The sequence below is a fragment of the Lipophrys pholis genome (assembly GCF_963383615.2).
Source record: "Lipophrys pholis genome assembly, chromosome: 1".
NCBI lineage: Eukaryota > Metazoa > Chordata > Actinopteri > Blenniiformes > Blenniidae > Lipophrys > Lipophrys pholis.
Genome location: NC_137635.1, coordinates 46,777,133 through 46,789,447, shown reverse-complemented (window position 1 = coordinate 46,789,447; position 12,315 = coordinate 46,777,133). Strand labels below are relative to the sequence as shown.

General features: G+C 41.9%; 1 protein-coding gene across 1 annotated transcript in view; it reads right to left on the bottom strand.

Annotated features, from left to right (window-relative positions):
* Window positions 1-12,315, bottom strand: part of LOC308125861 (cadherin-12-like) — a 90,875-nt gene that overhangs the window by 13,804 nt on the left and 64,756 nt on the right. Inside the window, exons 8-11 of the mRNA XM_080489882.1 lie at window positions 6,745-6,998; window positions 6,063-6,199; window positions 3,641-3,762; window positions 2,718-2,832 (exon numbers count right to left, since the gene is read on the bottom strand). Of these exons, the coding sequence (XP_080346008.1) occupies window positions 2,718-2,832; window positions 3,641-3,762; window positions 6,063-6,199; window positions 6,745-6,998 (628 nt within the window). The remainder of the gene's footprint in view (window positions 1-2,717; window positions 2,833-3,640; window positions 3,763-6,062; window positions 6,200-6,744; window positions 6,999-12,315) is intronic.

The window sequence follows — 12,315 nt, the reverse complement described above, 5'->3', positions numbered from 1 at the left end:
TGTTACGTTGTCGAGTTGAAAGACGAAATGGAAATAAATTGTATAAATTCTGCACCGACATCTGGATTGTATGTGTGATTTCAACTTTCTGTAGCTCAGGACCAACTGCAGCTTGCACGGCCAAATATTTAGGAACGTTTTACATCGACGTTGGGGGTTAGAATTTGGTTTGGGGGTTTAGGTTACCTAGTTAGGATAGGTTTGTTCACCGTTACAGACTGACCTCTGATGGTGAGGGTTAAGCTAAGGCAGCAGGAAATCCATTATGTCAATGCAAGAGGCCTGTGCGTGTGTGTGTGTGTGTGTGTGTGTGTGTGTGTGTGTGTGTGTGTGTGTGTGTGTGTGTGTGTGTGTGTGTCAGAAAAGATCCATTCTCTCCTTCTTAGATGCAGATGAAGCCCGACAAGGTAGAGACCATTAAGGCACCTTGTTCCTGTTCACACACACACACACACACACACACACACACACACACACACACACACACACACACACACACACACACACACACACACACACACACACACACGCTCCAGTTCCCCGTGGTGGCTGCAGGCTGCCTGGGTGTCTCACTCTATCAGAGGTGATGCTCACTGTGAAGGTACAGATGCATCCAAATAACATAGCAGAGCCCGTTGGTGAGGTGTTGCACGAGAAAAGTGAGAATGTCAGGGGAGGGTTTCTTGAAGCAGATCATTCCATCGTAGCATTTGAGAGCCACACACACACACACACACACACACACACACACACACACACACACACACACACACACACACACACACACACACACACACACACACACACACACACACACACACACACACACACACTTTCTGAGGGAGTCAGCCTGTGAGCATTTTATATTTTAATCTCATCAATTCATTTATAAGGTGGAAAAGGATTCATCAACGCTGATCCCGTGATGAGATGTTTTCAGGCCTCTAATCATTTCTCTGCGGTGGGTCTGCTTTTACAGATGCCGACATGAGGCAGAGACCCGGGGAGACCCTGTGTTTGACTCCTCCTAACAGAGTGGGGGTGGGGTGGGGGGGGGGGGGGGGGGGTGAGGGGGGGGGTTGAAGCTCGTTTCTGCATGTCAGCTAACATCAGAGGCTGAGTGGAAGTCGAGCAGGAAGCCGGGAAGCCAGGACGCTGTGCCACTACCTCCTACTGGCCGAGAGTGAGTCCTGCACACAACACAAAGAGCCTAACAATATAATCCCAGGACTCGGTGTTTGACAGGTGACAGGAACATGTGTCCCACCGGTGGTGTGCTACATTCATCCGCAGTGAGCGATGACGGGGACTGACAGATCTGGAAATGTCGCCGGTAGAAAAGAAGTCATGGTGAATAGAAAAGAATTCTCTTTATAACGCATTTCCACATCTCACAGGTTAAATGCCAGAGGTTGTATGTTTTTTTTGTTTTTTTTTCTTGTTTCAGTTCGATATTTAAGACAAAGTACAAGAAATAACCAGCAAAATGTCTGATTTGCATTGAACTCATCACGATGAGCAGTGGGCAGCTACTGCAGAACGCCCGAGGAGCAGGTGGGGGCCAACAGCCCTGCTCAGTGACCCTCACTGGTAATCTGCCGGCTGTGGGATTCAAACCTGTGAATATCCGCTCACGAGCTCGCTTCACAAACCTCTAGGTCAGGGGGTGTCACACTTCAGGGGCAACATACAGCTCAATTTGATCCAGACCAGTAAATAACATTGTAATCTATAAATAACTGTAAATCTAGGTTTTTGTTTTCATCCAACAAAAGTATTATTTAATGAATCATCATTTTACATGACTTGATAAACCTGAAATTTGAATAAAAGAAATGCAAATTCAACAATATTATGCCTCAAATCATCATGTGCTTTACAACTTTGGATTTTATTACACTATTTATTTCTTTTAAAGGCAGAAAACATTTAGATGTTGCTGGAACTCAGAAATATAGCAGGTCAGTTCATATTATGGTCAGAATAATTTGTCAAATACTGGAAATTAGCTTTAATGTCTACACATTTTTACATCTGCATAATAATCCTGATCACTGAACTGACCAGGCGCATGATAAAGACTAATGTGCGTCCCCTGGTGGTCAAATGAAGATATTGCAGTAAAGGTTTTCAAGTGGAAAATCCAAAATTTTGGTTGCAGTTTGGGAGTCCACTTACATGATAATGATGCTCGGAGCCACTGAAAGCGGAAAATTTTTTGACAATAGCGACAAAGGTGGAAGTTCTGGAAAAGCTCCCACTCATTCTCCATGGAAACAGGCAAAAATGCATAATGTTCAGTGTAAACGTATATGGTTCAGAAACGCTGCCATGTAAACACAGAACCTCTTTGTAATGAAAATGCTAAATCCACTTGAATTGTCGTGTTGCTAAAGTTAACTGGCAAACATTAGGTGAACAGTCACTAACCTTAGCACATGCTTCAATAACATGAATGTAAATTCCAATATTTGCTTTGTTTGACCTTTTATTTTGAGTCTTCAACACTATTAATGTTTGGTTCACGCATACTCTGCACTCCAACGTTATTTTCTGATTGCATCACAGTAGGTTACAGGAACCGAAACCATCTCGACGTTACGCTACAGACCTTGCAGACAATGACCCGAATCTCACTGTGAATCACCCCGGAGCTAAAAGGGTTCCAATAACTTTCTGCCCTCTTTTTTTTTTTTCCGGCTTCCCAGTTGACTTACTTCCGAAATCTCGAACAGTGAAGTTTCTGTTGCGGAGCTCTTTGGGGGATTTGAAGAAGAACCTCTGGCCAACAGGGGGCATGTCCTTGTCCACAGCACTGACCGTCTGGATCACCTTGTCGAGAAGATGAAGATAATCCGGTTAGAATCCTCCATCAAAACTTGTTGAACAAGTCTACAAGTCTGTTTGTATTAGAAGACCGAATTGGTAAACGTTTCTACTCTCTAAATCGGGTGGTGCAGTTTGAGTCTTGACTGAGGACATTCTTGAGGAGACTGGACGGATGTGTTATGTGAGGTATGGATGTATTAAACTTTAATACAGAGACTTTGGACGGGACTTATTCACTGAATACTGACAATACCAGAGGACTTCATCACTCTGTTGCTGTTGTACTCGACGTAGTTTTCCCTTGACGGTCTCGTGATCAACTAAATCCCCCAGACATTTTGGGCAAGAAACCTGTTTAACTTCCACATCATTGATTAGTAATTGCGAGTCAATTTTAGAAAATCCTTTGTTTTTATTGTTGAATATACTATAACTGGATTTGCTCATATTTAACTTGAACGTGTTCGTCTGAAACCATGTTGCTGCGCAGATCAGTGTTACTGGCATTTGTTTCCAAGAAAAGTAAAGTCAGAGTGTGATATAACGATATTTAATCTTTCATATGTTTCTAGCAACGTACCGCCCCCCTATTTGTCAGGCCTCTTGCATGAGAACAAGCAAAGTCAAAACATTTAACATAAAGCAGAAGCAAAAACCGAAAGTCGAAGCAACATATAAGCAATTGAGAATAACTTTTCGTACCTTTATAATGTTAGAGCTGTGACAACCAATATGAGAGAATGCCTCTGCTAGTGTTTGGCCTTTCTTAAATATCCTCATGATCCGACCGGGCGGGTCGAGTCGCGCTCACCTGTCCGATTCTGGAGTTTTCGCAGACGAAGATATCTGAAGGAACTGCCAGCTCGGGGGGAAACTCGTTGACGTCCAGGACGTTGACGGTCACCGCCACTTTGCTGGATAGCAGAGGGTTATCTAGAAGGATCAACAGGAAGAAGCAGGTGATTATACGCTCAGTGCTGAAATGATGGCGGCGGAGGCGTTCATCCTGAGCGAGTTAGTCGCCGTTTTATTTCGGCATTGCTCCCTTGTTGGTGCTCGGGGAATTAATCTTGTTAAAAAACCCATAACTGCAAGGCAACCTGTGAAAGTGGCTTCTCATCTGCTCAGGCACACAGATATTATTTCATTATATATCATTTAAAATGTATACGGCATGACCTGTAATATTTGCACAGATTAACCATTTGGGCACTGCGACGATGGATTTTTAATAAAGATTGACCTTAATCAGGAGAGATGGAAAGCAACAATGGTTGGATCAGTTGAGCTAAAGTTTTGTCTTAAAATCCATCACTGTTCAGCAGTGGTGTGCCCCATGGTTCTATACTGGGGGCCCTAATCTTCAAAATGTATCTATTCATTCTCGGCAATATCTTAAAAAAAAACATATACTACATTTCCATTGCTTCTGCTTGGATTTGTTTACAAGTATGTTAATAAAAGAGTCATCCTAATATGTCCTCTCTATTCATTAGCTGTTTAAAAGAACTATAATGTTTCATCACTGGGGGGCCTCTCTCAATTTAAACAAAAAAAAAAAGGCAAGATTGTTGTAATGTGGTTCATAAATGCACTGAACTTAAATGGGCTAAAATCAAATAATAATGTAGAACCCCACCTGTCAATAATAATTAAAACCTATGTAAGATTCGTGCTAGATTTTGTAGAGGGTGGTATAATAATTATTTTAACATCTTCGCTACTGAGCAGGGCTGCCACGTTGTCCGATCAAACCCCCAAATACGACTTCCTGGATGCATTTGGTGTCTGCTCGAAAACACATCCAGTAGTCTGAGCAGAATATAGTGAACCTAATATTTAAAAAGTGGGTGGAAAGGCAATTCGGTTATTTATCAGTCATAACCACATTTTGAGCAACAAAACAAATCAGAATTATTACGTAGAAATCAATTGAAATGTTTTATGTCTGTGCAGGGAAATGTTCCAAACATTCCTTAATCAAACCCTGGATCATTATTAGTTAATTATAGGTGGTCTAGCTCAGGTTCCCAACCTGAGACCAATTCCAGACCTTACAGTAAGTGTGTTAGGCTGTGTTCATGCTCTGATGTGTTAAAAAGAGTTTGATGTAGAGGAAAACTACTTTGTTTTTTTTAATACCTTCCTGCATGTGGGTGTGCCACGTATTGGTGAAGCAGAGTTGTAGGGAAGCAATCAATCTGCAAAAACTTCCCCTCACAAGTCAAACGGTTAAAGGGACAAGGATATGACGCAACTTTTGTGTTGGTATCAAACGTTGTGTACGCAACATTTGATAGCAACACAAAAGAAATCTCGTATGTACAGAAACATATGTGTGTATATATATACACACCTAAGAATGTATAAACTTTGTCTTTATAAATTAACTGGAAATGCCAATCATTGCATAGCTAATTTCATTTTAACTAATAAGTTTATAATTCCAAATTCATCCATTTGATCATAAAGACAGTTAAACCTTGCAGTTATATCAGCACCAACCACTAGATGGAGGCAGATAGTCATCTAATGACAACATGATCCTCGCTGTGCGAGAGAGACAGACAGAGAGAGAGACAGAGAGAGAGACAGAGAGAGAGACAGACAGACAGACAGACAGACAGACAGACAGACAGACAGACGGACAGAGAGACAGAGAGAGAGAGAGAGAGAGAGAGAGAGAGAGAGAGAGAGAGAGAGAGAGAGAGAGAGAGATCTCAGGGGTCAGGTTACATCAGAGCATAGACTATATGAAATTAAAAGACAAGTCATGTGATTGCATGAGGCCAGCTGTATAGATGCCATCATTGTTCAATGACAATCCTTTGATTACTTTAGTTATCTCTTTCATTAAGTTTTCTTTTGTTGTTTTTTTTCTTTTTTTAAAGAAATTGAAACAGGACACTGTTTTTAAAACGTTAAGTTGCCTTTGTCTTAAATTATATTTAACTTTTACCATTGCATGTGGATCCTCCATAACGGTTTTGAATTCAGAATAATAATTCAAATTACATTACATTTATACGGAATTTGAATGATGAGATATGTTTGCTGCTCTTCACACAGTTTGGATGTCTGTCGTACGTTTCCCTTCAGATTCCCATATAGAGATACTCACAGATTATTGATGCGATGCAATACAGAATCTAAATGCTCATAATAAACAGCAATTACTGGGATGTTGATGCACACCTCTGGAGTTCTGCAGGTTCCTGCTGTCGACTACTTACTAAGTTTGGTTGCTATCACTGTGATGTTGTGCTGAACGGCCGTCTCTCTGTCCAGGTACTCATTAGTCGAGATAATCCCCTCAACAGTGTCGATGTCGAAGCAGCTGTCGGACTCCGTCTGCCATTCCAGGGAATACCTGCACGGATAAAAAAAAAACAAATGGCCCCAATCAGTCACAGTGATGGTGGTCCTGCGTTACTATAGAAAACTCTTGAAACCAGCGAACGGCCACAGTCGCTTTTTCTAAGCAACGTTCCAAAGTTGTTGGAATAGGTCTATGTTGGCATGCGAGGTTTACGTCTCACTAATTTGAGAATCTTCTAAACAGCACAGGTCTCACTTGGAAATGCAAAAAAAGGCAAATTATGAATAAGTCCTGGTGAGACGTCACTGAAAGGTTCTTCACACCTTTTAATGGATAGACACTAAAGTTTACATAAAGTTTTCTGAATCAATAAATGTTTCTGTCCACATGAATCTATACCCGGCCCGCAGTGACACTTCTGCTTCTCTGAAACAAAACAACGAGGCGTTTTCACTTGAGAAGTTGTGTAAACGGGACCTGCTATTAAAAAAAAAACCGGTACAGCCGTGTCAACTTCACCTGAACAACCTTTTCATTTGATTGTCAAACGGAGAACCATGGGGTCTTCTCCCTCTGGTTCGCGAAGGCGGAGTTACCTCACGGCGCTGCTGCTGGCGTCCAGATCGTGAGCGGTCACCGAGCCGATGATGCTCCCGGGCGGCGTGTCCTCGTACACCTCCATGGAGTAGGAGGGCTTGGTGAAGACGGGGGGCTCGTCCACGTCCAGGACATTCACTTTGACCGTCACGGAGTCCTTGAAGGGCCCCAGGTGGAGGAATCGGGGGTCCAGCTGTGCGTTGGACGCCTCCACCTTGAAAGTGTAGGACTTCTTGGTCTCGTAGTCCAGAGTCTGTAGAGACACGCACGTGGAAGACGCATGAATGATCTGAACCAATGAATGTAAAAAAATAAATGAAACCAAATCCATTACTGGGTTTTCTTTAATCGGCTTGGTTTTTCCTTTCGCACAGATCAGCTGATAAATGAAACGTAGGTTATGTACAGTAAAGTCTATATCTACAATTACAGAAATGGACATTTATTTGCTTTTTGAATTGCGCTTTCTAATCAAGACCGAATGTTCTCCAGACCACGCGTTGACATCAATTCGATGCGGCACAACAATTATAATGGCTCAAACCGGCGTCGACTTTAACGACACCTCTTTCCTCCTCCTCACGGCTTTGTAGACGTGACAGACGAACCGAACTCAACCCGGATTTGGTTTTCTCGTGGAGAGACCACCTCCTGCCACCGACGGAAGACTTTCAAACACCACTTAGTGATTTAAAGTGCCATTTCCAATCTGTTGCATGAGATCACTGATAGAGGACAGCATTTGATGGCGAGTGTGCATTTGTCTGGCACTTTTTCACCCACATTCGGTTCACACTGTGGTCCAAATCAGCAGCCGATCAGCCTCCGGGGCCGAAATGAGCTGCCGCCCCCACGTTAAACTCCGTCTGCATCGAACGGAAGCTGGTTTTTCTGTGTGCCGGTCTAAGTTTAGAGCGAGGTAATTAGATCAAACCCATAAAATTAGGAATATGAAACAGGCATAGATGCTCTAAAAGGGAAATGATAAAAATCATGTACATGTCGCACTATCGAAAACACCAGATTATCTCTGAGCTGACACGCAGGGATCGCGCGGCTTTTGTAATAACACACAATCACGAGATAAGGATCTTGTAACCGTCACAGACACCGTCACATAACTCTGAGAATTCAATCTCATGCGGAGAGATGGGAGTCACAATTAAAAGATAAGGCTCATATTCTCTTTAAGTGAATGGAGCGTTTTCCTAGAGTACTGTCCAGATTAAAATTACGAATCCAGAAAGACGTCAGCATTTACTCAACATTAGTGCCAGATAAAATGACACATTTTTGGTTGAGATTTGAGAAACCTGTGATGAGTATGAGGAAACTGAGTATGTTCAAATGTTCAACAAAATTCATGAGGCAAACTGAAAAACCCCCGTTGAGATATTTTTGAACAGTCATGAATTCCATCTTGTGGCAGAGCGGGGGGGGGGGGGGGGGGGGTGAATAAAACGGAGACGGACACAGTATGGTAAAAGTCCTGGAACTGGCACAGAGGGAGGACAAAAGACACCGTCCAATCCAAACTCTTTTAACACAAGACTTCAAAACATGTCCTGCGTTTTTATTCCTTCAGTTCTTAACATACTAAATGCTAACAGAACTGAACTGAGCTGGTTTTACTCAGCATCATAATCCAGTCCAGCTCCAAACCTCTGAGGCCCCATTCACACAAATCTCTAGTGAAAATGATTCATTTTTAACTTTTCATTTGAGAAAAGTTTTGGGTTTGCATGGCTACATTTTGAAAACGATGTGTGTTTCCACAGAAACGGCAGAAAAGCTGTAGTTGGGATGTCGGGCCACTAGTGGGTGCCGTTGGTTGTTTTTGTAATGAAACAGCGCACGCACGCGCACGCACGCACACGTGCACACGCGTGCGCGCACGCACACACACACACACACACACGCACACGCACACGCACACAGAGCGATACGCCACAAGCATTAACAATGAGAGTACACAATGAAGTTGGATAGATATGACTGCGACTGAACTATAAAAGTAGCAAGTCCCAGGAGAACATGGACTGGGAGTCATGACACGCTGGAGGCAGACATTGTTAATGTCCATCTACTGAAGCATGTGCAGAAGAACTATTTACCACAGCTGACGGAGACCGTTCAGGAATATTGAGGCATATTAAGCGGGAGTTTAGTGAAGTAGTAACAGCACTGCGATTCTGACACTGACAATAAATAACATGATCCCTCACACTGTTATTATTTCAGTTAATGATGAGTTACTGCTGGAATTATGCTGTAATTTACCACGCACACCTCAGGACACCTGCAGTCCATGAACCTAAAGTTCAATATTTACATTTTCCCTCAGCATGATGCCGTGGTCACCTGCTTTATTGTTGCGTAGCAACCACAGCTGCATCTCCATGTCCCGACTCGTCACAGTAGAAACTTCAAAAGCTGCACATTTTGTTATTGATGTCCAGTCCGCCTGACGAAAGCTCCGCTTGCTGATTGATTTGGACACTGAGGAGGGTCGATTTCCATTCTTTCCCCCCTTTGCTTATCTGTTTATGAATGCACAGCGGGTTTTGGGGAGGGACGCAGTCGACAGCCACTTTGATATGGAAATACAGCTGCACAATGTACCAAGACACAGTCATGTATATATAAATCAAACCGAGCTTATGTCGCGCTACTGAAATTCTGATTCTCTGGCTCCACCGGCGTGCCCCTCGCTGTAAATCCTGCTGGAGGTTTTCCAGGCTGCCGGAGCTCCTACCTGCGCCGAGCAGCAGGAAGGACTTGAACAACCGTGTTTCCACTGATGTGTACTGAATGCAATTGGAGAGAAACCGAATGCTGATCGAAAAAGCATCAAACGACGCGCACAAACAGAATCTCTTGGCTCCGCCATCACATGTACGGAATGTCATCATGATGCTCACCAACGACTTCCTCCTGACCTTGCGGGGAAGAAACATTTTCTCGTTTCCCATCAACAAACCACCAACAGCATAACCAGTAATACGCTTTCTTTTATAAATACATACAAAGGTATGTGTGCATCCGTGTCACTGCATATCCTCTGGCCAAGTTGGAAATGATCCACATCTGTATAGATACCATCACTCATTCATTCCCACCAACAATCGATAGACACCAGATCACCTCAAACATGTCTTTGGACCGTCTGAAGAAGCTTATAGCCTCTTGGGAAATCCCACACATGCACAGAGAGAACATGCTGACTTGATATATAGTCATACAATAAAAGTTATACCATTTATTGGCATTCATTCTGTATAATTTCTTATTGACCAGTGTTTATTGGGTTAATGTTCAATATTTGTGTTGTTGTTGTTGTTTTTTTGCCCCTCATCAGCTATTCTAGGTTACTTTCTACTGAATGAAATTTGTGTGGAGCGATAAAACATGTATTCAAGGTAAAGCTAATACAGTTCATAAACATATAGCTTTGCTGAATACACCAAAACAGTGGTATGTGTTGCATTCAAGGAATTTAAGATCTACAGCCACTTTTACTGTCGTTTTACTGCTGTTTTATTAGTTTTTCATGACATTTGAATGGTTTTAGCTGTTTTAAGTAAATTCTTGGGGGCTTTTAGCTGGTTTTGCTCATTTCTCTCCAACTAAACAAATATACAAAAAATAAATAAATAAATAAATACTTTCCATGGTCAGCTTACACAGAGGTGCACTTGAAACCCAAGCACATTTATGACAAGAAATACAAAGCAGTGTGCTGTTGACGTGATGCACATTTTAAATTACATTTGTGTCACATCTGTCACTTAAAACTACAAGACATGAAAGTTTTCAAAGATTGTCTGATTTGCAACATTATTTGAAAAAAAATGAAAGTAAAACAAACAAAAAAAGAATGAGCGCTTTATTGCCTCATTGGTTGGAGACACTTGGTCTATAAAAACAGATGTACTTCGATGCTGATTGGTGGGTGGAGTGCTCATTTGAGCTTTGTGATGGTGTAGTCTATATTTACCTGATGAGGAGTCGTTCTAATACAATTGTCATTCAAGGCACAGCGGGGAAAAAAAACAATCGGTACGAATGAGAATGACACAGCAATAACAAATCACTAATGCACCGCGGTTCACATCAGTGGTTCTCAACCTTTTTCTTGAGGGACTCAATTTTTTTAACCATTGTAAACCCAGGTGACCCCACCCCCCACCACTCTCTGTACAATCACAAGTATAGTTGAAGCAACCCTGCCCATTTTTCACCCCAAACTATGAAAAACTGTAATAGTGGTATATAAATTATACATGTATACATAAATGCTGAAATTTAGATATGTTGTGATATGAATGAATTAAATACTGACTCACCAATTTTTGAAGACATTCCAAAATGTTATATGCCTTAAAATGAAGAGGGCCTCATAACGATGTTTGCTTCTAGAGTGTCACGACTCCCAGTCCATATTCTCGTGGGACTTGGTAGTTTAACAGTTGACAGTCAATGTGACAATCCAACTTGCACATCTGTCCATACGAATGTGCTCGTCATTGTTCATGTTTCATTTCTAAAACCTTACCATGTCAACAAAACTTTTCTGAAACGAAAACGCAAAAACTGTTTTCACTTTAAATACTGAGTAAACAGGACTTTTTTTTAGAACTTTTTTTATGAGGTTAACTATATATTGAGTAAGTTGCTATTTAACTTTCCTCTTGTGTTTATGTTGGACGATTCTGGAGCTTTTCAAATGAGAAGAAATGCCGTTCTTGTTTGATGAGGCACAGAGTAATGTCTGATCAGCCTGTAAGTTAAAGCGGCTCCGTTTTTAAAAGAATGCAAGGAGCTGTTGAGCTCATGGGGATAAATCACAAGCCGATTCCTCATCTGCCTCTTATTCAATATCTCCCATTGTGTCCTTCTGAACTCATTACTGTCACCAAATCCTCTTAAATTAGAAGAATGTCTGTGTCTCAATATGAGGTCAGACAGCCCACTGACAAAAGGAAGTGAGTTGCTGTACCCAACACTGCCTGATTAAAACTAGGTGAGAGATTGAAAACCTGTTACAGATCAATATAACTCCTCCCTGGACTTCACTCAGTTGGTTAAGAGAGGGCAGAGGGGCTGATTGGCAGCGAGGGTTTACCTGATTGGTATCTCGACAGGCAGGAGGAATGTTTGGAGGAAGTAAGAGCAGACAGTCGCTCTGAAGGGCGAGAGCACGGGGAGGTTGCTGTTATTATCGCTGATAAAATAACTCTGTTCAGGTCTGTTTGAGACTAATTGAAAGTAAAAGGTTTGTTGAAGCATAATTTAACCAATTGACATGGTTCAGTCTGGTGTTAATGTCAATAGAGCACCAGGTTTTCACAAGAGTCTTCCCAGCCCAATTAATTTACCACTTCTGGATTTGTATTCCTTCAACAAACAGGAAAGGAGACATTATTGACTGCCAAAAGTCGTGAAAGATATCTAGAGGCTGTTTTGGAAAGTACAACCTTTTCCAGCGCAAACATGGAGGCAAAATTGAATCACTTTGTGTCAGAGAGAAAGTAAAATTCAAATGTAAAGACATGCTACATTGGGAATAC